The 27,218-nt window shown below is 38.3% G+C and overlaps 1 protein-coding gene across 1 annotated transcript in view; it reads left to right on the top strand.

Moving 5' to 3' along the window:
* Positions 1–12,854: 12,854 nt before the first annotated feature.
* LOC146132260 (mucin-6-like) overlaps positions 12,855–27,218 on the top strand; it is a 33,322-nt gene continuing 18,958 nt past the window's right edge. The window contains exons 1-13 of the mRNA XM_083397244.1: positions 12,855–12,917; positions 13,136–13,469; positions 14,389–14,560; positions 15,074–15,243; positions 16,389–16,487; positions 17,896–18,077; positions 20,440–20,564; positions 21,034–21,227; positions 23,997–24,097; positions 24,480–24,561; positions 25,269–25,487; positions 26,079–26,201; positions 26,832–26,940. Of these exons, the coding sequence (XP_083253370.1) occupies positions 12,855–12,917; positions 13,136–13,469; positions 14,389–14,560; positions 15,074–15,243; positions 16,389–16,487; positions 17,896–18,077; positions 20,440–20,564; positions 21,034–21,227; positions 23,997–24,097; positions 24,480–24,561; positions 25,269–25,487; positions 26,079–26,201; positions 26,832–26,940 (1,973 nt within the window). The remainder of the gene's footprint in view (positions 12,918–13,135; positions 13,470–14,388; positions 14,561–15,073; positions 15,244–16,388; positions 16,488–17,895; positions 18,078–20,439; positions 20,565–21,033; positions 21,228–23,996; positions 24,098–24,479; positions 24,562–25,268; positions 25,488–26,078; positions 26,202–26,831; positions 26,941–27,218) is intronic.

The following is a 27,218-nucleotide window of genomic DNA, read 5'->3' as shown; positions in this document are numbered from 1 at the left end:
TCAAGCAGGAGATTGTGTATGGACCACACGCGACGGACCCTAACTCTTGCTGCACCGAGCACGAATGTATATGCGCTTATTGCGTCCTCGACGACGGTAGTCTGCTGGCTCCAGGCTACACTAAGAACGTGATAGGCCCCGACGGCTGCAAGATCACCTACACGTGCACGTCGAATCGTATCGGCGATGATCCAAAGGCCTGCTTCGAGTCGCACTCCTTTTCACACGCAATTTACTGCCAGAACATCACTGACTTCGAGCGCGCCAACTGTGAGACGCCCTTCCAGAAGGCTGTCGAGCGCGTGTACGCCAGCGGCGCCGACCCGGACCTTTGCTGCGACGAGTTCCACTGCGTCTGTTCGGACGTGGACGTTTGTCCGAGCACCGAAGAAGCGGAGAAGAAGTGCAGCGAAATCGGCAGGGAAAAGCCGACGTACATAGTGGTGCCCAACACTGCCAACTGTTGCTTCGAACCGAACTGTCCCTGTCTGACCGGTGACGACCTCGACGACGTCTGCCCCAATTCCGACCTGGTTTGCGGCGCGGGCGAGCACCTGGACCGGTTGTTCAAGAAGGACGTCTGTTGTCCCGATTACTCGTGCGTCTGTCTCCAATGCCCGCCCGGCCACCAACCGACGCCCGAGCGACCCCTTGAAGACTACGAAGAGTACGCCAACAAGACGCTGGCTGAGAACCCGTTGCAGAAGTGCTGTCGCGAGCTGAAGATCGTTTGCAAAGCGGACCAGAGCAGTTGTCCGCTGGCTTCCTGTCCCGACTATTCCACGGTCCACAACCTGCCGGGCGAAACCGACCCCGACACAAACGACTGTTGTCCCAAGCAGGTGTGCAAGTGCGACGACGTGTGTTTGCTGAGCAACGGCACAACAGTCCCAATCGGCACCACTTGGAAGGTGGACGTGGGCGACGGCTGCAAAGTGACCTGGAACTGTACCGACAAGCGCGATTACTTCGGCGGAGGTGGCAGCAAGCACGAGTTGGAATACTGCTACGTCGCTGAGGTGGTACACGACCCACGACTGTCGTGCTTGTCAGAAACTCAGTTCGAGCACATGTACTGCACCGACTACCAGCAGGCCGTCACATACCCCTACGACCTGTTGCCCTGCTGCGAGGATTACCACTGCGTATGCAAGGACAACGCGATGCTGGAACACCTGTGCGCCAACCATACGATCACCTGCGGCGTCAATATGCACCCCGAAGAGGTCGGGAAAGTGGACGGCACCAGCAATTGCTGCCCTCTTGAGGAGTGCCGTTGCGACGACGATTCGATCCTTGAGACCGCGTGCGACCAATGGGAAACAGAAACGTGTCCATTGGGCTACCAGCGCATAACGGTAAGTTTACGGTGATGAGTTCACCTCATAGTTTTTAGGCGCTGTATCTAGGGTTTTCAGTTTTACGTTTAAATGTTAACAAATATATAACATTTGGCTAATATAGTAAATTGTCTAACTTAACGTTATTCCACAATTATTACCCAACATAATAATAAACTCAGCACCACATGTTTTTCTTGGTTTTTACTTGCAAAGTCTGTTTTATATATAACCAATCATTTGATGTGGAATCTTATCATACTTGAAATGGCTTCGACTCAAAACATTTAAACTGTATGATTTATACTCCAAAATACGTATTATTATTAATTTATCTGGGACAAATTGTTCTATTTTATACGTGTCTTTTGAATAACAGTCTTCGTCCAATTGCTTATACTGAATAGTGTTGTTAAAGCCATTTAAAACTAAATCAGATTTTTACGTTACCCTTAACAAACTCAACCTTCTGTTTTCGGTGCAGACCCAGGAGCGTAACAACGTAACCGGGCCTTGCTGTCCCGAGTACAGATGTGACTGCCTCGACTACACCGGCCTCTCCCAGGTCTGCCCACAGTGGAACTTCACCTGTCCACTCGGCTCGAAACGAGTCCGCACCAACACTGAGTGCTGTCCCGAGTACGAGTGCCAGTGCGAGAGCTGCGTACTCGGCGGCGCCGTCTACCCGGTGAGTGCGTGCTCGTGCGGCGAACTTGCGCGCAGTGACGCTAACGCGTGGTGTCTCTGTTGAGCAGGCTAAAAGTATTACTACAAAGCAGTGGTTCTCAACCGAAGTGCCGCCATTTCTAATGTTTAAGTGCCCATACGACACTATTTCAGAATTCTTACAAATCTGATTTTTGCCTAATTGGTAAGCTTCTTTCTTGATACAACTATTTATGTACGATTAGAGACCATTATATCCAATTAAATTTTCCTATATATTTTAAGTTGACTGTTTTGTTGAATCCCATTTATATTGACATTTCAGTAAAATACTCAACGAAAATTCCAGTCGGGTGCCGTAACAATATTTATAATTTTTTAAGTGGTGCCGTAAGCCCTGAAAGGTTTAGAACCACTGCTATAAAGTGTGATTAATTAAACCTACTAGGGCTAGGCAGTTGTTCTTAGCTTTTTTACTCAACCCCCTGAAAACGGTTTACTAGATTTCAATTACTCTTTTCAGTTTATAAAGACTTGCAACTTGCAAGCATTCATTGAACAGAATACCAAGTACAACGTACAATTCAAAATTTTCGTTTCGATTTTTAAATAAATTGAGGCATCAACAAAACATCTCATATCATTATTCAAAATATCTTGTGTCACTGTTAGTTACCCAGAGTGTATCAATCATGATATTTTTTTGGAGCATAATGGTTGGAGGTTGTAGTAAGACGTATAATTGAAAATCATTAAAGTTGTTATAATAATATCATGATTTAATAAGAATATCAAAGCCCATACGTTGAAAATTCAACGTTGAAAATGAATAAAGAGTTGTTCGAAACGTCCAAAATGATACCTACTTCTGTATGGGCTTTGATATTCTTATTAAATCATGATATTATTATAACAACTTTAATGATTTTCAATTACACAAATCATTAATTGAACACATAGTGGGCTGTTTTCTTTGTTTTTTCGGCTTTTAGCTATAGAATATAGCCTATGTCTGAAAAATGTGCTAACATCAGCAGCCTCGATTTAGCTAATAAAAAGAAAAATATATAAGTTCCCACTGAGAATTGTAAGAACGTTAAGATGAAATCCGACCTAGACCGTGGCTTCGCTTAACTGGTTCGTTGTTATTTAGGTCAATACCACGATCACAATGCCGGACAACCACTGCTTGGTTGGCGAGTGTTTGATCGACGAAAGCACAAACTGCCCTGATATTTCCACCAGCGATAAGTACGACTGCCCGGCCTTCGACGAACAGAAATGCCGCGATGTGAGTACGATTGTCTAACTCTAACATATGTTATTGTGACGACTGTTAATGATAATGAATACACAATATATTTTACCTTTTAGCTATTAAATTTGATAAATATTTTGATCACTTCCATATTAATACAAAAATATTAAGTTTAAATTATTAGCGCGATATATGTTGTAACGTATACCTTTCTGTAATTAGTTATGCATTGGTGATCTTTATTGAAGAATAGCATAAACACGTATATTTGTGCCTTACTTATTATGTTAAAGACATACTGGTTTTACTTAAAATAGTTAGTGACGCTGATAAATAAAATAAAACAACTAAATCATAACGAGGGAGAATCCATCATTTGTTTTCGATTTGCACACAGTCGGTATTTTATATTAATTATAATGTTAACCTAATAAGCCATTTTTTCCCCAATTTATTTTAATCTTTATTGCTTTGCAGCGAGGAGGCGTGGTTTTTGGCGACGAAAAAACTAACGGATGTTGCAAAAACTGTAAGTCGATGTTCCTTAAAATGCATTTTCGAGTTTATTTTAGAATGCAGTGCAGTGTTCAAGAATAACTTATGATGGTTTCAAACTGCCTATCAAGAATAACTTCCGTTGTTATTGTTGTGTACAAAAATACATATTAAGGTTGTCATAATTTGTTGTTGCTTTGTTTGAGCAAAGTGCTTCTTCGGCTTAACGATGTGGTATTTGAAAGCACTAGTTTGGAGCTAGTATCTTAGGTTATAGTCAACACATATAAACCACTTTCGGTGAACTAATGATACATAAGCCGTAATCGTTGGTCAAAAAGCAGCTTCAAAGGGGCTAGATCACAGTTCTTAACACACAAATGTGCGTCCATCTTTCATTAATTAATGATGTGGTACTGTAGATACCCTTCAATGTAAAGTTGCTCTGAACCTGTGTACCACGTGTAGGTCAGTTGGTAGAGGACGGTCCCGGAATGACCGGAGGTCGTGAGTTCGAACCTCAATGCAGGCTACTTGTTTTTCTAGCCTGCCCTGCTTGCATCATTGATCGACAAAATCGGCTAGTCTGTGATGGCTTGGGTGTACTAATTATACGTAAGCCGTAATTGTTGGTCAAAAAGCAGCTTTAGAAGGGCTAGGTCACGGTTGTTAACACACTTATGTGTGGTTATCTTTTCTATGAACGCATATAAACCATGTTGCGTTGTGCGTCGCATTCAGGTTCGGTGGTCACCAATCCTTGTGAGGTGGACGTTCAACAGAGACGCTTGGAAGCGGTAATAGGCGGGGCCAACTGCTGGACAACAACCGATGTCGAAGACACCTTCTGCTCAGGATCGTGTCCAACAATACACCAGATCGACCATGTTTCTGGTACAATGTCAGGTGATTGGATGTTGTTTGTTTTTTTTGTTTTTTTTTATCTTTCTTACCATTATTGCTTTTAGTATCAACAGCTTCTCAGGATGTCGGTCGCGACTTGGGGCACTTATTCCATTAAACGAGCTTCATCATTTTTTTATAAGAAAAAGTAAATTAATGTAGGTAAGGGTTGTGGCTCGATTCTTCCCATTGGTCAAGAAGAAGCCGGGAATTTCTGAGCAAGTCAGTGGGGGTCTGAGCCCAGTCCTCTGACAACCTGTCTCCCCTAGGGAGATTTTTTTTAATTTTTTTTTAATTTGTTGTTCACAAAAATGCCACTTGAAATTTGTACATGGGGATAGGACATAGAAATTACTTTTCTTTAATGGGCCAGCAGAGCAAGAAAGTTTGGGGAGTCCGGGCGTATACGACCACCTCGTTGGCGGCTAGTCTTGCTTTTTCGTCCCCGGTTTTGAAACGCCTAATTTTAGGAAATCTAATTCAGAATAAGCTTGTTTTTGATGTCCACATTTTATAGCTAGCTAAGCGCTGGGAAACGACACACGTACGCTAGTCTTTGCGTGCAGTTGTCATTTATAATGTCAGACAAAATAACAGGCTTTTTTTAAAGCAGTTTGAACGGAAGTAAGGTAGGCATACCCAGCTTACTTTTTCTGAAACAACTTCCTAAGCGAATATAGTGAGCAATTAAAACTATATAAATAGATGTCCAATAAGACACCCCTTTAATAGGAACAAGTACTAAATTCTTTGTTTTCCTGAGACTGTTTGAAATCAGCCATCGCAAATCGAGCTATTCGCACGCACGCTACAAATATATTTGTCATTTGAAAAATCGGTTTGGTAAACAAAGGCGTGGAAAACTATACAATTATTATTTTGGCAATTATTTTCAAGGCTCTTAAAACGTAGATCTGTTCCTTTGCCGTCAAGAATGATTCACCAATTGTAGTTAAGTCCCATGCTATGTTTCTATAAATCTCTTGTATAATGTTATTTAAAAGGATATATGGGATACGTTGAACCTGGTCTCAAAACCGCGCTCAGGTGCGCAAAATAATCCCGCTGTAGATATGCAGATTTGCACGGCGACGCTGAAAATCGGATCTAACCCCTGTTATTGCCTCCGCAGGGGAATGCCAGTGTTGTCTGCCCGGCTTAACATCGACGCGCAAACGTCAAATGGACTGCGACGACTTGACATCGCGTGCCTTTGTTCAGACGGTAATCATGTCGTGCGCTTGCGCCGAAACTTCGTGCGATTCGCCCCAGACCACTTCGGCTCCGATCGAATCCGGGGGGGTCGAGTAATCACCCTGCGTAAAGACCCCGCGCCTACCCTGGAAACCACCGACTGTATATATTCGCCGGCTTACGTACGTGTCGACTGCAATTGCGTTTTCGCGAGACCACAATTAGGCGTTTTCGACACGGTACTGTGAACTTGATTTGCGCAACTCTGTTTTAAACTGCTGAAAGGCTTCGCAAAACGGTACGCCATGCTTTTATGTGTGTACTGGCGGTCACGAATTAGAACCACTTACGGAAAGGCCGTCTTACCAATTTATTCTATTCGGCTTATTTTTTTTCCAAAACTTTATTGTTTAGTTCGAAAAAAAGAATCCATAAAATCATCTGTAAATAGCCGTTGCGGATATACTTCGGTGCCACGGATAGATGTTGTTTTTCTTGTTTGCGCTTTCCTGTAATTTCTTTTCCACGTTTAGCAGCCCATGTCTTTTCTTAAGTCTCGTTTTTACACATATTTGTCAGTGGTAGCCCTATAGTGGTAAACAAGCATGTCAGTCAATAAAGATCAAACAATATAAAACGAACAATTTTGTATAAAGCAGTTGCACATATCGCTTTTCCATGACATTTGTTGATTGTTACGGTACCAATGAAACGCACTTGCTTCATTTGCACAATACGAATGTCTTCATATGTATGCAATACGATACCGAGAAATCCGCTGTATATATACAATGCGTAATTACACCGCAGTACTTAAAGCAGTTTCTGTTAAACTTGTACACGAATTGCAATATTGTAGTAATCGCTCAGTATTTTAATTACTCTAATCGAATTCTTCTTAAAAACGTAATTTTATGAGTCGTATTTCGCATTTCGCAGGCTGGACTTTCTTTTGAGCTTGCTTTTCATTAAAAATAAAGCTTAGTTTGCATTGATTGATGTTTGTTATGTTGAAATACGTGGCTGGGCCGCAAAAGGTCGTGTCAAAGCACGATGACTAATTCCCAAAGACCCAGCAACCGGCGCCTACCGGGAACTTTGCTGAGAGGATTGCTATTTTTAAATAATGGTTTCGAGTGTGATTGCGCAATGCTTATCGCTGGTGTACCTTCGTTAGGTTGCTGTCCTAAACCCCTTTAAATAATAGTAAGACGGCTCCACCTTTTATAAACATATTTTTTTTCCTAATGTTACACTTTAGCGGTGAACGCCAATTTTAGTGGTTTTTAAGTATAACGAACATTTACCAATAAAAAAACTTTGACCTATTAGGAACTCATTTACCTAAACAAGCGTTGTATAAGCAGTTCATTACTGTCTTGGTGAATTCAGTCATTTTTTTGGTGTTTTATTGAAGCCAGGTGGAACACAAATCAAATATTATTTTCGGGTTTACGCCAAACTCTTGAAAATGCTAGTTGATATTTTTTGCATATTAAAACGACAAACAACTATATTTACCAAAGAAAAACAAAACGCTGGTTATTTTGGAGAATTGTTGAATAAACAGTTTAGTTAGAAAACAAGGTAAAATACCTAGCATAATATCGAAATAGGATATGGAATAACTGCACGAGTATTTTAAAAAGCTTACTGCAGTTTTTGTTAATTTTGTAATCTATTTTAATACCTTTTAAGTTTTTCAAAAATAATTGCCCTATTCATGAGAAAAGTACATTTAAGGCACCGTACCGAGCTGTTTTTGGACTAAATTATTTTTGGTAAATATATCCCATGGCAGGTTTCTTAAATTGTGGTCATTACGGCAAGACACGAAAAAAAACATATTACAATTCAGCACTTCTTTGCAATGTCTGTTTATTGGTCACATAAATCTAAAAAACGCAATCTGAAAGATGCAGATCATTGTAGCCTACGTAGGAAGTCCGATAAAATCGGAATAGTAATTTTTGCCTTAAAGTCCCATAATAGTTACTATTGCTCTTACAGGTCTGGTCAAATTTGCTTCTTCGAACATAGTTATTACGTTGCCTAGTATCGGATCGAGGTACTTTTTGCTCAAATTTGTGGAGTATCGGTATCGTAAATAATACCACAAGTATCGTACATTCTCTTTAATAAATAACAGTGAAAGAACTAGAGCGTTGTGCCTGCACGTACGCAAAATTTTCGGAGTGGGGCTTGGGTAATAAATTATGAAGAGTCTAAAAATCCAAGGGCCCCTTATCACCAAAAAGAAATTTGTTCCTAATTATTAACAGACAAAACTTTGCATCTAAGGTTCTATGGAGATTTTGCCGCGATTCGGTATAATACTTCATTCAACTAAGGCATGCTTTCTAAAATCGCGTTAAAATTGTTGTTTTCCCATTGCTACAAGTATAGAACGACCAAGTAAAACTAAATCAACCCACAGCGTTGACTTTTTAACATAGTGTTATAACCTGTCCTAGTAAAATGGCTATGTAAGAATTTGCTGTGTACGACTGTTCAAACAGTAAAAAACATAACCTAAAATATGTAAAAAAATCATTTAACTTGATTTGCCCATTTATATAGGCTTGCCATTTTTTAACATCTAACCGGGACTCTTTTTATAGCAGTTGGTGGGTTCAGAATTTGTTTGCTGGAAAAACCGGGATTGTCCCTGACTGGCTAAAACGGAATAAATGTAAGTCCACATATTAACTTTAAAAATATATAGAAGTTAGAACAGTGGTTCTCTCAACCTTTTATGCTTCGTGGAAAGGCTCTTGACCCTCGTGGCCTCCCTGCTTATAAAAATAACTATCATTGTGTTTTACGTATTTTCACTTGTTTTACTTCTTCACTTTAATACCAAATACAACCATTAATCAACCAATTTAGAAAGTAAGTCATTTTGTTTAAATTAACCTAGTTAGTCATCTAGGGCCCGCAAAAGTTAATAAAGTTAAACATTTTTAAGGACCTCGTTTGTCCACTAATCAAGGAATAAATTTTTTTAATAAAGTCAAAATTTGTCAAATTATGGCTTTTGACAAAGTTTTTGTGTTTCTTGAGAGTATTTTTTGTAAAAATCGTCATGGAAGCATTGTAAATTAGGAACTGCGACACAATTAAATCATATTAACCCATAAAAGCAGGAAAAATGTCACAATGCCCACTTGGATCAGCAGTAACTTTTATCGCAAATTGTCCATTTTTTATTTATTGCTACGTATTTAAATAATTCTTATAAAACACTTCATTTCGATAAACGTGGTATTTTCGAAGATCAATCGTTTGGATTTTAGGAATAGCCTACTGACATTCTGTAATACAAAAATGCCTGAGCAAGCTAAATCTATCGCCAAAAAAAAACGATGCACTTTTTATAATCCATAAAACACCTTGACTTTGCGACAAAATATTACGTTTGGGTCTGAAATCGACAAAATAATATGTTTGGGTAACTGGCATCCAATTCAAGGAAGAACTGTGGCCTCTACAAACAAGCAATTTCGTTAGGTTAAAAATAAAGTTAAAAAATTTTTTTTTAGGTTAAAATAAAAATGGCCCTATTTATTACAAAGCTTGTTATTGGACTCCCGCCATGTGTTTTTTCATACTCCGCTCTGTTTTGCATTGAGCCAAGCGATGTCACTACAGTCGTCGAGATGATGTCTCGATTTTCGTTTTATTAATGCCTTACTATTACTTGACAAATAAGCTGTGCATAACCCACTGAATATTGCCTTAAAAATTTCCTTAAGTAACCCTGCACTGTCGTTTTTGTTTTTCAGCTACACGCTCTTTTAGGAAATTGCTAAATCGGTGCACCTGACATTACACATTTGTTTCTCGCCCAAAGCATTTGCCGCATACAGTTTTTAATGATTAGGCGAAGGGTATCGGCAAGTAATTGGCCTCCCGATAAAACGCTGATGCCGCACTACAAATCAGCACAGTAATTGTTTCACCACAGCGACAGGCCTTTAACCAAACTTGCCACTCGCGTAGGTTGAATTAGGCGTAACTTTCGCGATAAAACGAACAGGTGTCAGACCAATGTGTTACAAAACTTTACTAGAAAGTTTTACAGTCATAATAGAAAACACAAATTGAAGGGAACTGGCAATTTAAAAAAATAGTGACACTCCAATTTTGCAATACCTAGCTAGAGAGGTATGCCCCGTGCCCCACCAATGACTGCTATATGTGGCCCCCCAGGGCGGCAGAGGGCCACGGTTGAGAAACCCTGAGTTAGAATGTACAAACAACAGTCTATAACCACAAATAACAGTCCAAAAAAGAGTGACCTGGTCGTTCTTTAATTCAGCTTGTAATATAAAACAGTATACCTTTTAATTTCATGTCTTGGTAAAAAAAAATATGTCAGTAAAGTTATTAAACACGTTGAAAATATAACTAAACTAAAACACTTTTAAAATATAACCAAACCGCTGTGAATGAAAAAAGTGTATACTCTACCGAAACCGAATAACATGTTTACCAAAATACCGTAATTAAAAATAGAGTGCGGATGCGATATCAGTTTGGTATTTTCAGACGCGGTATGCCAAGACGCTGCAAAACAATTCTAGAGAAAACTTGCTTTCTCATTAGTTTGAGTCGGTCCGCTGAAAATTCCCTGCCACGGTGTTTAACTCTGTAAGGAGAGAAGCTTTCTCGGTCCACGTCGGGCACGTACGTCTAAATCGTGTGTTCGAAAAATTATCTTAGTTTATTTCTGTTTGTCATAACAGCAAGATTTATGATTGGTGACAGTCACAATTACATTGTTGTAAATACTATTTCACTTTTATATGACGTGTAGTACTGCTAGAAGAAAGCAAAAAATTGAATCGATAAGATACATAAGAAAAACATGAAGAATAATTGCTATAATGTTTATCCGTTTGCGACGAAACTTTTCAATGTTATTGCACGAAAATCTAACAAATCGTATTTTTTAGTTTAGGTTACGTTTATAGCAAATGTTGGATTATAGTTTCCAATTTTTTTATATGCCTCTGCTTAAAAAACTTCGATTGGACAAATTTTACAAAAAAAACATTGGACACATTTAAAAACTAGTAAAAATTTTGTCAAACTCGAAAACACAAAACTGTCGCTCAGCAATTTGTTACATCGCGTGTTACGCATTTCATTGCGCACGAAAACCAATTATCACACGTTGAAGTTAAGCCTATATCACAACATTTCCATTGAAAGTAAATCGCCGTGCTAGAAAAATTGTTACGCTTGCGACCTCTCGCGACACGCACAACGGAGGTTTTACCATCCACAATGATATTTACAAGCATCTTATAGCGTATGAAAAACAACGAAGACGCCCCTAAATGTGGGATATTGAATTTAATGCCTTGGTGCGCCTTTCTCGTTTCGTAACGGCGGTGACAATAACTTAACAACGTGAACTTAGCTAAATTGTTCGCTATTATTGACCTATTGGGTGAAAATCAATTTAAAGCAGTGGTTCTCAACCGCCGTTTAGCGTCAACTTTCCAGTCGGTCCGCTAAATATATTACAATTTTATATCCTAATTGCAAAAAGCAAGATGTTCAAGGCTTGTCTATCAAAATTAACTTTGCCTGTTCCGTAATTTCCAACGTTATGACGTAACATAGAGTTAATGGCCTATTTTAGACTTTATCCAACGTCACAATGCTGCAAGTGTTGTGCCCAACTGCTTAAAAGTTGACTACAGCTCGTTTAAGTCTTAAAATTTAAGACCAGTTGTATGTAAATATTAAGAAGACGTTCGGCTGCATGCTTTTATCGTAATTACATATCGGGTTGATTTTGATTTTTAAAATTCACCGGTCCGCAAAAATTGTTTTGAAATTTTACCGGTCCGTAAGCTAAAATGGATGAGAACCACTGTTTTAAAGAATAGAAAACGGTATTACGCTTGCACAGGCTTGGTCTCCTGTAAAGGAGCACTTCGATAAGCCGTGCGCAAAAACGCGGCGGTTTTAGGAACGAGAACCTTCTAAAGCCGACCTTTCAGGAACGTGTTCATTGGTTTTACAACGACGCAGGTGCATCGACGAAAATTGAGGCCGTTTGGTTTTTCGAAGGAAAGAGACTGCAATCAGTGCAGCGATGTGTGCCGCCGGTTGGCTGGCCTTGACCGCGCTGATTGGACTTACTTCACTCACGCACGTTTCACGGCCGCTTAACGTCGAGCGTGCGGAAATTGGACGCCTGACTTATTTGACTTGGTTGGGTTTCCCGCAAATTTGCGCGGCGCCTGCGTGGTTTACAGGGCGTGCGGAAAAACGTTCACGCAAAATTAACCCGACGAGTATGTTTTCGAACGTTGCCTGAGTTAATGATTTCGAGACGTTATATGCTTGCATGCCGGGTCTGTTTTGACTCGTTACTGGGGTGCTGGGAATCTCTTTAGAGCGTAGCCGACCGATTGATTACGCTCTTCACGTCACGTAAATCCTTCTGTTTTCTGAAAATAGCACGTTAATTTACTTTGCACGAATGTGCTCAACCACAATACGTTCAACGTTTTTGAAGCTTAATTTGTTGTTTTAACGGCGTTTCTCATTAAAAGTTTTAATCTATTTAGTTTAGTTTTTATTGCCCATGGAATAATTGTGACACGACCGTTTACCGGAGTTGGCTCTATTGAATAAAATCAGGCTCTATTGAATAAATGTTATTTATTAAAAACTTAAAATACCTTTTGAAGAGTAAGTTTTATATCCGTTAAAATTAACTTCAATATGTGAACAAAACTGTGTGTTTGACGTATTTACGTAAGGTTAATTTTTTTTATATTTAAAAATGGGGATTTACGTGTGTTTGGCGTTGGCATAGACTCAGAGTGTATACAAAAACTACACAGAACTTTGTTTTTACAGATTTACGCGTTCAGCAAAACTTTTGTATTACGTTTATGTGTTTTTCTCTCTGTACGCGGTATACAGTGTACTTAGTCCTACCAAAGTGTGCAATATCCCACGAACCGTTAAGAATGCAGAAAGTATTTTGGCAACAGATTCCAATGCCTTCTGTTGGCAATCAGACGGAAGCCAGGGTGGGGGTGGGAATTGGGGGGCGGGCGTAGATCACGCAACGCACAGGAAGGCGAAACCCAGTGAAACGAAACGTATTCTTTGCCGACGTGGCGTGCGCGTTTTCTACTGCCCTTGAACAAAGATCGACATTGTTGACGGCGAAAAAAGAGCGAAAGGTGAGACGTGGTGCTTTCGCGTGCCTTCGGGGTACAAATAGCCCCACGTTGCCCGTTGCCAGCTCACAAGCCGGGCAAGTAAGTTGCTCGACGACCGATTGCACAAAACTTTGAGGAGAAGAATTCGTCTGTTCGCGAGCGCAAAAGACGACTGCGAAAACATGCGAGTTGCCCTACTGCTAGTCAGCGCGTTTGGCCTTCTTGGCCTCACCAGGGCCGGATCCTGGGCCCCCTGGCAAACATGGACCGCCTGCTCCAAGTCCTGCGGCACCGGCACGAGATTACGTTCGCGGATTTGTAGATCCGCCTCAATCGGCGAATCTCCCGGGTGTCCGAAGGGTTCGGTCGACAAACTCGAGGCCGAAACGTGCACGGTGACGACGTGTCCAATCGGAGGTAAGCAACGCACTTGGGCGTGGACGCTGTTGCACTTAAGTGGTCAAAAGGGTCCCAAAAATAATAATAAATAAAAAAAGAGATACACTATACAATTTGAAAGTGAAGCATGAGTGCGAACTTGATTGTCGAGTATTAATACTCTGCTGCTTATTTAAACGGTCAAATTTTAGCCCAAAATTGGTTTCGTTCACGGAATAAGAATATTGGATAATACTATTACACTCTTCAAGATTTTTCCAAAAAGACTAAACTATGTTTGGCGTAAAATGTAATAGCCTATCAATATTGAAGGATACGTGTTTGGTTTTAACTAGTTAGAATTAATTAAAACTAACAACAACAAAACGTCAAGACAAATATGTTTGGACAGATTATTATGGTTTCCATTTTGCTGTAATAAAAATTAAATTATTTTTTTGTATAGCCGCCGGCTTAAATTTTATGAAAACTATTGTCAGTTTAAATAATACATCGCGGTTTGTTTAATTTAGTGTAGTGTATCGCACTGATAAAAAATGTGTAACAAACTCTCGGCGTTTTGCTTATTTAAATGCATTATATAAACTTTCGTTGGGTGTTCAAAAAATATTTTTTTTTAAATGCATAAACTGTTTCGTGGATCCAGAAAGGTTGAAATGCACTGCTCTACGGCACGCAAGCGCATAATTTTTTTTAGACAAATAAAAGTTGACATATCAAAAATAAAATGAAACATTCAGTGTTAATACGAAAATCAGACTAATTTGGGGTTTCTTTTTTTCGCATCTGCCGTACGACAGCTAAGTATTCAAAATCGTAATTTAATCTTAATATTGAAATGGGGGTTTATTACTGTGTTGGCGTTGTTAACGGTTAAGTTGGCAGATATTTACTTAACATTTTAACACACAAATTTTTGCTAATGATTTTCACGCAGAGTGCGGCGGCATCTATTCTGCTCAAGAAGCCGTCATCGAGTCGCCAGGATACCCCACCAGTAGTACCCCTGCGAATGTAAACTGCACCTGGGTGATTCAAGCCAAAGAGGGGGAGTACATCGAGCTTTTACCCAAAAAGTTTTCGATGCAAGAAATTAACGGCAATTGCAAGTAGGAGACAATTTTTTTTTTAATTTCCAGTGTTTTGGTTATCTATGATTCGATTTTTTCATGCAATTTGTTGACAAGCGTGTCTTTGCTATAAAGGAAGAGCGCACCGAAAATTATATTTGGTATATTACCGCCCACAGTTTTCTGAAATTCTTTAACTAATGCTTTAATCTTTTGAGGCGCGTGGCCAGGTCATCGCGAGATCTGGTGTTTTAAAAATTTGGGTTGCGCTCCGTATTATTGTAAAGAAAAGCGGGTATGCTGTGTAAAGCATCTTTCCGGGGATATCACGGCTGTCAAAATGGATAAGGGTGAACAAAGCCCCTTTTATTAAAAACCAAAGCGTACTGAGTTTGTTCCGCTTCTTAATTTAAATCACTTCTAGTCAGATCGAAGTTTAGCGGAACGGCTACCGGTCGTTAAATTGATAACCACCCCTTATACACATGACTATACTATCTTTCTGGCACGAGTTCTAATACGTTTTGTTTTTTTTCTCGTTAATCTACGCAGTGCAAATCATTTGGAGATCTTGGGTCTTGTCTACCCAATATCGAGCTTCTGCGGGGACAATTTCTTCCCGAACTACCCCTACGATTCGTCTAGCAACACTCTTACCCTGAATATGGTGTCGACTGCTCTCAACGAAGGGTTTGAGATACACTACAATTTTAAAGTCAAGCGTGAGTGCGAACTCGATTGTGATGCAATTCACGACAAACTTTTTTTTATTTCGCGGTTAACTTTTTTTTGTCGAGAACTTGTCTCGATCCATCAATAATAATAACGGATAAAAATTAAAAAACTGAATTGTCTTTTATACTGTAAGATGGTATCTCTTGAAACACTATATAGTGATTCTTCCACATTATTTTTTTATTACCAATCACAATAACGAATTAAAATGTGTCATCAAACCAAAAGACAAAAAACATCTATTGTGTGTAAGAATATCGTATAGTTTTTTTTGCCTTAACTAAATTTAAAATATTTCATTAAAAAAGATGCAGTCTAACAGTGGCGGATTCAGGATTAGTGTTTAGGGTACCAATAAAAATTTAAAGAATGACGAAATAGCGATACCTGAAAAACAACTAGGGAAGTTCTTAAAATTTGTATTGAAAACTAAAAACGTTAATATGGTAGGAGACATAGCATTGGCCCAACGAAATAGATTTATACACATACTAAATATATTGGCAATTATCTGTAATATTTTGGCAAAACGTGTTGTTCAGGTTGGAGCTACACTGAAACAGCTTTATAACTTTATGGAAATCACGTAATATTCGTGCGTAGTGTAGTATGCATACATGGTCAAAATAATTGTTAAGGGGAACATGCCCAATGGTTATATATCAAGGTCGGCATGAATTGCGAATCTAAATATTTTTAGAGATTCTGAAAGAAATAGAGATTCCTACGTTGCTAGTCTAGATTTACTTTGTAAAGAATTAAGCTAATCTATAGTTTTGTACACTTCTGTAAAGAGAAATCAACACTAAGAGTATAACACAATTTTATCTGACTTAATCAAACATGTTAAGTCACGTGTAATAGTCTAAGAATTGGAATTCGTTTAACTTCCGTAGCGAACTTGGAAATGGATTTACACTGTTGATAAAGTCCTATCAAAACACGTTGCGAACGAATGGCAAGAGAAATAGTACAATTAAATGTACATTAATCTTGATTGGCTTCAAACAAATTTTAAATAGTAATCGTTTCCTGCCAAATGTAACTTTCCACTCAGAATTTCAGTACTTGACGTCACAATTAAGTAACAAAGTTACTTATCCCCACTTTACCGTTTTTACCGCTTTCACAGCCAACTGCCAGAAAGACTTTTGCTACAACGAAGGAACCTGCTCAGGGGTGGACACTTGTAATTGTGCGAATGGATACCTGGAATACAGATGCGCCTATGGTAAGCTTTTGTTCATAATAGTTTCGAATTTTCGCTTTCACTCATTAATTTTAACAGTTTGTACTGTTTGGAAAAGCTCATTCGATTGTTGAAAAGTTGATAAATAGAGATAGCCATGAATGTGTAGATAGAAAGATATTAAAGTTACCTGGGCGGAATTTTGAACACACCTGTAGCTCGGTAATTACGCACGAGCTCGTTGTATTTTGGTGTTACGGACCAAATTATCGTTAACCAATTCTCCTAGCTGACTAACGAGCAACTTAGACCAATCAGTAACATCTAATTCTCAGTTTAAATCCGAACTATTGTTAATAAATTTGAAAATTACTACATTATAACAATTTGTTAACAGGTCAAATTATCAGGGTTGCCAAACATATAAACAACGCAAAAATAATGTTGTTTAGTTGATGGAAACTTAGTTATGCTAAAACAAAGTAGTATTTTAATTATTAGCAAATGCAAAACGTCAGAAATAAATACATAAGGTACATTTAGAAAGGTTGAATGCAGCCCAATTTGCATCATTTCTCACATTAATACTCCAATACTCTTCATTCCAAGATAATTTCAGTAAAGCTTGAACAACCGGCATTGTAATAGTTCGGTTTAACTTTAGAAAAATTTCTTGCATACCAAATATTCCATTCTCTATGTTTTTGTTGTGATGTTGTTTTTTTGAGTAAGATGATAGGTTGCTTAGTTATAAACAAACTTTTATTTTAACAATTAATCCACATAATTTTGCCAATGGTTACCATGCATGATCTCCAGACGGCATTCACATCGACTTTTCACGAATTTTAAAATGCCAGTGTTTCCTTCTATTTCTATTGCCTAAATTTCATCATTTTTGAGGAAACTGTTTTTCACCACCTTGCTGATGAATTTTTAAATCAGCCTGTTGACAATTCAGTTTAACAGTTTTGTGATATGATCTTACGGGTAACACCAGCACTAATGACTACAGTTTTCCAATGCCAACTGCTAGTGCTGTAAACGATGCACTGGGTGATTCATCTTAAAATGTTTTCAGAATTAAAAAAAACACGCTGTTCACCTTTAAAATATCATAATAACTTTAACAGTCAAAAACAACAAAACATCCTGAAAAGTGTAAGCGACCTTTCCTGACGCAATTCTCGCCCTTGTGTGTCGTTTTAGCAAGGTACTGGCTAACATCGTCAAACGGGTTGTGAGATTCTTGCTAGTTATCCCTTGCTAAACCGAACTTGGTAAATTAGAGAGGGGACAAGTGTTCGTAATGTCGCCCTTGTTACATTATAAACATCCACTATGCTTTATTGTTAACATCAAACATTCCTTGAGAAAATGTTTCTTAAAAAAACAAAAAAGCTAGCAAAATGAAAGTGTTGAAGTTCTTTTCATTGTCATAACGTTTTAGTTGGCTACCACCCCCAAACTACGCCCGTGGTGGCTTCTGGGAATTACAACATTCCTATGGGGACTTGTACGTACACAAGAGGCCTAATCCAGAAGTTTTCCCAAAGCCCCAGACTATTTCTTCGTTCATGTCAGTTCGTTCTAACTAAGACCTCGGACCAATTGGCGCGGGGAGCTTTCGAGGTGAGTGTAAAATACACGCAAAGTATGTCTGTTTGAATGTCACTTTTTGCACAATTGTTTGTTTGTACGTACTCCATTACAAAGAAAAAATCATCACATGTCACCATCGACTTAACGGTATTTTGCAACCTATTTTCAAGGGGCCCCAAACATTAAGCATAAACTTAGTTGTCTTCATTGGCATTGCTTTAAGCTTAAAGTGAAAAAAAAAGTTGTAAAGAATGGCATAAATAAGTTCGAATCTAAATTCAATGAGACATGTTCACGTTACACTTTGGCGATTTTGCCAAATTTGGAAAAATCCTGCAAAGAATGAGACAAAACAATCTAACCTTGCGAACAACTGCAGTCGGTGACCCAATCAACATTTTTGGTTGAGAAGCACTGTCATAAAATCACAAGTTTGTGTTGTCTACTAGGCAAGGATTTGTTTCATTTACAATAATGCACGTTTAAATGTTCAAGGTAATTGTATCGTAGCCGTGCTTTAATAAAGTTGCAGCAGGTGTAAATTTTTTTTGTGGGTTGCAAATACCTGGGCTTGTGTAACTGAGTTGCACGTATATAGGTTAAGTTTGTGATATCAAATCTCAACCGCAGTTTACCCTTTTCGACTAATTTCAGAGGGCTTTCTGAAGTATTACGGTGAGTAATTGTAAGCATTGCGTCGTTATACTTTAAAAGACACAAATATTTTAACAAATAAATACGTAATAAAGGTACATAGCGCCGATTTAACTAAAACAAAAGCAAAAAACAGCGCAAAAAGTAGACATTTGCCACTAACATCATCACAAAACATTGTTTAAGTAATTCTTATAGCATAACTTTCCTAGAATGTGAGCATGTCAAGAAGAAAAAAAAGTTACCCAAACAAAGTGGAAGTTGTTAATACCAACTCAAAGTTTCTCAAACGGGGTATGCGTACCCACAGGGGTAAGCGAGAAAAATTTAGGTCAACGCGATTAGGTTCATTTTGCTAGCACTCTAACGATTTTCCGTAAGCAATTGTTGCTAAAACATTTTAGCGTAGGCCAACCGCGTGCACATTTAGGACACATTTTTTTTTATTCTTGGTCTTGTGTAAGAAATCTGCCATATGATATGATCTTCAACTTGCTAATATAAAGTGATGTTCAGAGCCCCTGCAAAGCAACCAGTTAATTTCTCACGTTACCTAATGTAATAGGCGATTGGATTTAGCTTTACGTCATATTTGGCTGTTGCTCCAAAATCGAATTGAGTAAAGCCCCTACAAACCAACCTGTATTGTTGTTTACGTATTTACAATAACACCCAATTTTGGCTACAGGTTATGCTTTTAAACAGCAATGTCCATACCTCGTCAATACATAAAATCTAAACAAGCAACAGTTGTTTTGTCATTTTAAAACAGTGCAATACAGAATTGCTAGGCTAGGTTAAACAATCGCTGTATGGGCTCATACAAATTGATTCTAGACTCAATTTGTAAAAAAGAGAAATTTGTAAAAAATTTACTTCAAGGCGTGAAACCTAATTAAAAGACGAACCATTTCTAGTAAAAAGCTTTTATACTTTATCAATCAATGAATTTAAAATATGCTTCTCGAACCCCCTAAAACGTCCCTCCAGGTCCACAGTTTGAAAACCACTGCTTGAATAAAATTTGTTTTGACATTATTTTTGGTAATTGGCAATGCCTGTTCTGTAAAAAAATGAGTTTTACATTGCTTTGTGGCGTTACTGGTTGCAAATACAGTAACTGTTATAACTTTTAGTCAATCCACTAGCGTGCTAATGGTGTAAGCCAGTTTTTTTTTAGTAAATTTCTTAACGCGCTAAAATTAAGTTTATACTTTTATTGTAGATAAACAAAAGTTTTGTCAGGCAATCCTAAACACTAGTTTTGCTTTTTCCATTCACTACTTGGGGTACACCATACAATACAGGTCAATGAAAAGCGAACGCCTGTAAAAACTTTGACAACACTTGCGCTAACCGCAGACACAAGCATTCAACCATGCATTGGGCTGCAGTCAGGCGTGATAAAACAGACAAATGTACGACGTTGATTGAAATATTCAAAGCGCCCTGATTACCCCGAATCTGCATGCCTCGTAGTATCCTTTTCCGATGGTATTATAGTCCCATACAAAATTTCGAGATGGCTTTTGTCAAATCGAAACATTTTCCTGCGATTCACTAGATTTAATAGGTATTAGCAAATGCTATACAGTTTACGTGTTTCCGTATTCATGTGTAAGTAAAGGCATTTCCACTCCTCTTTGCCTGCTACCACCGCATTTCAGCCTTATAAACGTTTTAATAGTTTCACCGTGACATCCGCTGATCGCAAAAATATTGCTTTTTGACTTTCCAGGTGCTGATCAAAAGGCACGACACATGCCCAGTCGACTCTGGTTCTTGTCTCGAGCAGATAACAATCACCTCCGACATCACCGTTACAATCAAGCACAACTACGCGGTCGAGATTAACGGAAAACCGTACGTTTTCGCTAGCAATAGTTTGTAATTTTTGTGTTTTGTTTATAAGGATGACGTTAATATTGGATGGGACGGGTACTCGATGTGCTAATTTGTAATATTGTTAATTGCTAGATGTCGGGTTAGTAGCGATGCCTGTATGAAACAAAAATATATAAGTGGCCTGTCCACTTAAAAGTTAATTTTTCTCAAAAAATCAGAAATTGGTAATTATAAACGTTTTTTCACCAGCAAGTTTTATCCCCATATCCTGAAAGAAATTAACTTTTTGCATGTTTGAAAATAGCAATAAAGCGATTTGACATCAGATAAGGCACCGTTTTAAAAAAAAAAAATCGGATGTCTGTATAGCAATAAATAACCAAGAATACATCATCCCGATTTTATTTAAGCAAAAAAAAACAACAATTAAATGCCAAAGCTACAAAATCAAATAAAAACCCAACCAGGTCCTACTTTTTGTTTTCAGTGCTTCTCTACCGATAAACATGTACGGCATGCAAGTGACCGAGAAGAAATGGACCATTTTCGTTGCGCTCTCTGACTTGTACGTCGTTATCGACAAGAAGGACTTCACAGTGTTCGTTGCAGCTAACAACATTCTGTCTGGAAAGCTGGAGGGTTTGTGCGGCGACATCGGTCAATCAGAGGCCGACAATAATGGTCAGTGTTTTGCGTTCCTTACAGTTTAACTGGCTATCGATTTCATGCTGTTTTGCATAGCACCAATCATATACCGGAATCTAATAAAAACGAAAGTTCGCGAATTCTAATTGGATATTACCGGAAATAAGTTAATTTTTTTCAGGATTTCGTAATTCGTTGTTTTAGCAAATCGGATTGGAATTATAATTCGTAAAAACTACAAATTAAACTACAATATGAAGAACTTTTAATTAAAAAACAACTTGGGCCCTAGAGATAAATCAGAAATGAGAATCACATCAACGTAGGGATAAAACAAAATTGGAAAAAAATAAAAAAATAGTCGAACAAATACCAATAATGGTGGAAATACAGTGCAAATCCGAATAAGACCTAAATGAGGTCTAAAGAAACGTTTTATCTGAGCCCAAACTGCACCAATAACTAACTCCATCACTAAGTCACCTAATAGTTTTAACCCTAACCTAAAGTATAAACCCATCCATTGCCCACCACTAACACCAAACATGGTCCTGTGCCAAAAGAGCGGCGCTCCAACGGTTTAAACCAGGGATGTCCAACCTGCGGCCTGCGGGCCACATTGCGGCCCGCTTGAAATTTTTGTGCGGCCTTTTCACTCCCAAGTAGTAATAACTTTAAAGGCCAATACGTCTTGAAACTTAATAGGTTCTGCTGCCCATTTAATTATTTCAAGTTTTAATGCGGCCCACTATAATAAAATGTTAGACATCCCTGGACTAAGGCGCCCAAAAGTCGGCACCAAAACGGCATATTCTGTCTAATGTTTTTGGTGTTATTTAGCCGATTTAGGTCTTAACCCGACGGGTTTAGGACTGTGTGAATAATTTAGTTTTTTTTCGCATATTCTTGATCTTATTCCTATTTAGATATTACTGCATATTTGTCTTTATTATGTCAATCGTCTTAATAGTATGATGGCATCACACATGATTTTGCTTTATATAGTTTTATTGTGTGTTCACACGAACTACCATTTTGAAAAAAATCCTTTACACGTATGTGAATGTAAAAGTTAAGATCACCAAGATTTAGAAAACGCATTAGAAATTCTGCATTGTACTGTTACAGTTAGTCTGCGTTTTTATTACTAGATAACCAGGGACGTGCAGTCAGGGGAGGCAGGTGAAGCACTGCCTCTCCTGGCAACATCTGAAAAAGCAAAAGATATATCAGTTATATCTTTACCGCAAATTTTATGTTTCTATACCTAAAGCGGCTTTATTTTTTCTTCTATTTCTGTTGCGTTATTCGCATCAAGCGTTCACGCGGTCAAAATCGTTGAAATACGCAAAGTGAGGCAGCGTCAAGCCGTGCCTCTCTTCAGATCACAAAACTTCCATACACTGCTTTATGCGTGCCTTTTTCTTTTGCGAATTCTCTCGGAAAACATGATGAACAATCCGGCTATGATTTGAGGCATGCCTCAATTGTGACGTCCAAGCTATGAAACCTTTCTTTGTCCAGCTTGAATTCCCGCATAGTGCGTGTACATTCACTTCTTGTAGTGTAAAGCTCTAAAGTTGAAGTCATATATAAAGGCAGACCTGTTGCAAATTTAAAAGTTTTGCATCAGACGACTGGAAAAAAAAATAACACTCAACTTTCAAAGAGATTGATAAAAAAATAGTGACTGTGTGGATGTCATGGGCGTAGCCAGAAAATTTATAAATATTGTACTCTTAATAATAATTTGTTTTGTAGCTTTTATGAGCAGTAGCCTACCACAACAGTCATTCACAGGCAATAGGCATGCACCACCTTCAATTGTCATGCACAGTTACGTCATAAACGACGTTGACATTATTAAGTTTGCTTTATTAATGTAGTTTTACTACTTTCAAGTCATTTTCTTTTTGCTCTCTGAATGCTTTTTGAGTATTGCGCAAAAACTCAGTCAATTGCTTCTCGAAACGGTTTGCTAGCATATTTATTTGTGTTCGATACGCAGTTTATACAATGGCAAAAGCTAAACAAAAAGTTCAAACTTTGTTTTTATTAGTACTATACCGTGTTTGTGTTGTGGTTGTTAAAGAAATGCGTGACTCGAAAAAATTTGTGCCTCACCATCTAGGAACCTCAACGCACGTCACTGTAGATAGCAGATTAAAATCATCAGAATCATCACATAAAGTTATCCCCTATGCTTCATTATAGATGTATAATGATGTTATAGATGTAACAATGATACCACTGTAAACGGTGGCTTCTGCATTTACTTTTGTCGATCCATTTTAGTAGCCTACGTCATATAGATCTACTCGAAGAGCTACGTTACTAAGACAAACAAATATATTTAATGGGCTTCTGGCATGACTGGCGTATATGCGACATTCATTCGCAATGTGGGTTGTAGCCAGGGCTGCGGAGTCGGAGTTGGACTCGGGAATCTATTAAGACCACGTAAAACTACCCGAGTCCCGAGTTCGACATGCGCATGCCTACTACCAAATTTTTAAACTGATATGGCCACCAACTGGAAATCGAAAAGCATATGGTGGAATGTTTTAAACCGTGTATTGTGAGTATGTGAATTATACGGCACCTCTATAAATGGATTTCGGAATATCCACGCTATTTTAGTTACATAAATTGACGGAATGTACGCTGTAGAGTCAAGGCTGGACTCGGGAGTCGGACTTCGGTTAATTTTACTCCACGGCCCTGGTTGTAGAACTGTTATTTATTAAAAAAAAGTCGATATACTTAATGTGATAAAGCCTTTAAATATTTGTATTTATGTTTTAGTTAACCCAGTGGACTTGACATGGCAGAAGAACCCAGTAGACACCGCCTGTACATCTGTTACAACACCGAAGACCTTTTGTGGTAACGAGAGCCAAATCGAGGTATGATATTTTTGTAAGAAACTGTTATCGTTTTTTGCAGCCCTAAACAAAAGATTAAAAAACAATATACCAAGCACGAAAAATCGATTTGTGTGTCAAATCCGCCGTGTTTCCTACACTTTACCCAACTGAAAACAAACAAACGTATTTTTTCGGTGCTTCGCGCGATTAACAATTCGCTCATTATATCATATTGTCTTACTGTTGCTTAGGTATGTTGCTTATTTAATATCTGAGATTTAGATTAACTCTTGTCTAATATTGAATCGAAACGCGTAGCTTTTATTGTTGTTTGCGCAGGAAAATCAAAAATGAATTAGATTTTATGTTACTTTTTAACCAGTACTGCCTCCTTAACCAAAGATAATGAATGATTTTTCAGAAATTTATCGCTGATTACAATGAACAATATGGAGTAGGCCCTTCGACGCGAGAGATCCTGAGACACAGGGAATCAATTGTAAGTTTAACACATAAAATTTTGAAACACGTGTTCAAAGTGGCTTTAAGAAAAAGTGAAACGAGAACAACCCCTAGACTTTAATGTACTTTTAGTAATCAACTCTTACAATTATTTTTTTAATACGAGTTTGTTTAGGCATTCAAGTTTTTTTAGGCATTCAAGAATCTTTGTGAAAAACACATTTGTATCCCTTATGTTCTTATTAAAAAAATAAATGAAAATGCAATTTATTTGGCGTGCGTTTCAACGCGAAACAAACCATCTTATCTTCTGTAAAGAGTGTAAATGTTCAAGTACCATATTAAAATATTGAAATCGTGTAAGCTTGTAACGTGAAACATTTTCCAAACTGAATTCGCACAAAAAGTGAGAACACTAATTCGAAATAACACCCTAGAAGCATATCTCAATGTGTTTTGGCAACGTTGCGCCTTGTCTGCTGTTCGAGTAAGTTTTCCGAAATGATTTTAGTCTCTTGATACTAAATTGCAAAGCCAACAAGGTCGAGTAGATCGACATCATCTTAATTATTAGTTAATGTCACATTAACTGAAGATGATACAAGCTCGTATCGAAGCGTCTTAATAATCAAGATGATGTCGATCTACTTGACCTTTTTGGCTTTACAATTTATTATCAAGCTACATTACAGATCCGTGCATAATGTACCCAAGTATTTTAGTCTCTTTTTTGTGAATACACAGGTAGCACGCGACTCGATTTGCAACGTCCTCGACACGACAGCTTTCGAAGACTGTCGCGCCAACATTAGCGTGGTCAGCTACAGGGCCGAATGCTTGGACGCGCTGTGCCAGTGCGGAATGGATAAGGTGGACAGCTGCCACTGTTCGGCGGTGGCCAAGTACGCTCGTGACTGTACGCTTGCTGGCTTCGAGGTCGGGAATTGGCGGACACCGACGTCATGCGGTAAGGCCCCTCTGTTGTTGTTGTGTGTCTGGAAGGTTAAAAAGGCCGAGGCGGTTCTGATCTTGCTGTGTGAGCATATGACCGGGTAGAGTTTAAGCATAGTGCTAACCCAACTATTTTTTTAAAATATTAAACACGCTTTTATACAAAAAATAAAAACAGTATAATGTTATAAAATTAGAAGGAATTGTTTGTTGTCGTAATTCCTGGGACTGTTTTGTATTGTGAATAAACAATGACAATTGGCTAGATAACAAATTTAGCGTCTTTGACAATTGGCTGCATTTTTTGGGGGCTTGCGTGCCATTTTTGATTAGGTTGTCTCATGTCGGACACGGGGCACCCCTGTGCTAACCTGAAGCGATTAGGGTTGTTTTTATAAGTCATTACTGTACAAAAGTAGTACCAAGTTTGATGCCACTGTCAGGTAACGGCATAACTACTTTCCTCCACTTACAGATCTTCCGATTCCTTATCACCACGTAATGCGGCAATTATATTACGAACACCTTCGATTTACTACTTTTGTAACAGACTTGACAACAAAATTGTAGAAGCGTTCAGTGCATAACAGGAAAAAAATCGTTTTAGGCCGTACCTGTCCCGGCAACCAGATCTACAAGGACTGCGGAAGCGGATGTCTGGCCACATGCGATACTTTGGACACTGCTTACTGTGAACGACAGTGCATTGATGGGTGCCAATGTCCCGAAGGTGGGTCATCGCATTTTCATATCAGTTGATACTTATAATGTATTTTGCAAAGTATTTGCTTTGTCGCCAAGAATTTTGCTTAGTAATTAAATTGCATTGTTTAGTTGGTTAAGTTGTCATCTGTACTTTAAAGTGTGTATTACAAGGTTTCAACTCCGTTGCAAACCCTGTTTTAAAAGATATAAGAGGCAGTGCACAACACCGCGGTGGTGGAAATGTTTGAAATGGCTCTTTTGATGCACCACAGTGTAACAGAACCAGCGAAAAATAAAGATCGTATCCTATTGAACATCCATGTTAATGTATTTCGTAAAAATATTACTATTGGAGAAATGCGAATATTTTAGTAACACATAGGAACAGGAGAGGCTTAGACGTTAGTACATTAATTCGAATCGGTTTACATCAGTGCTTTAGATTGTAACGAAAATTAAACGTTAAAGAAAAGCGTAATATACCTGCACAGAAACTACGAGCGGCTTTTGGTGTTTTAATGTTTTTTTTTTTTTTTTTTTTTTTTTTTGGTGTTTTAATGTTGTTTGACTTAGGAAACACACCGTGCTAAAGTTGTGTTATTTCAATTCTAAAGTAGAGTTAGTTGTGTTACGACTTTGTAACTTGACTTTGCAGCAACCTTCTGGAGCGGCAAGTCATGCGTAGCGCAGGAGGCTTGTCCATGCACACACGCCAAGGTACAATACGCACCTGGGGCCACAATAAACGATGGCTGTACAAAGCGGTAAGAAAATCTTCTCTATTTATGGTTAAGCTTTTACCGCTATCAACTAAGATGTTTGCAGCCAGCAATCACCCTTAGAGCAAACATCTTAATTAAAAAAGTTATGACTCAATTTTAGATTTATTGGTTGCGTATAATTAGGACCCTGATTTACTTTTTATTGTGGTTTATGTTAAATATCTTTATTTGCTAATGGTATGGATGGTTAGTAATTAACCAGTCGCGTATAAGTTATATTCCTTACCAGAGACTCCAGATTCTACTAACATTTCTCAAAA

The sequence above is a fragment of the Ascidiella aspersa genome, chromosome 9 (genome assembly GCF_963924565.1).
Source record: "Ascidiella aspersa chromosome 9, kaAscAspe10.2, whole genome shotgun sequence".
Lineage (NCBI taxonomy): Eukaryota > Metazoa > Chordata > Ascidiacea > Phlebobranchia > Ascidiidae > Ascidiella > Ascidiella aspersa.
Note: the sequence above shows the minus strand (reverse complement) of the source record. Positions and strands in the feature narration are given on the sequence as shown.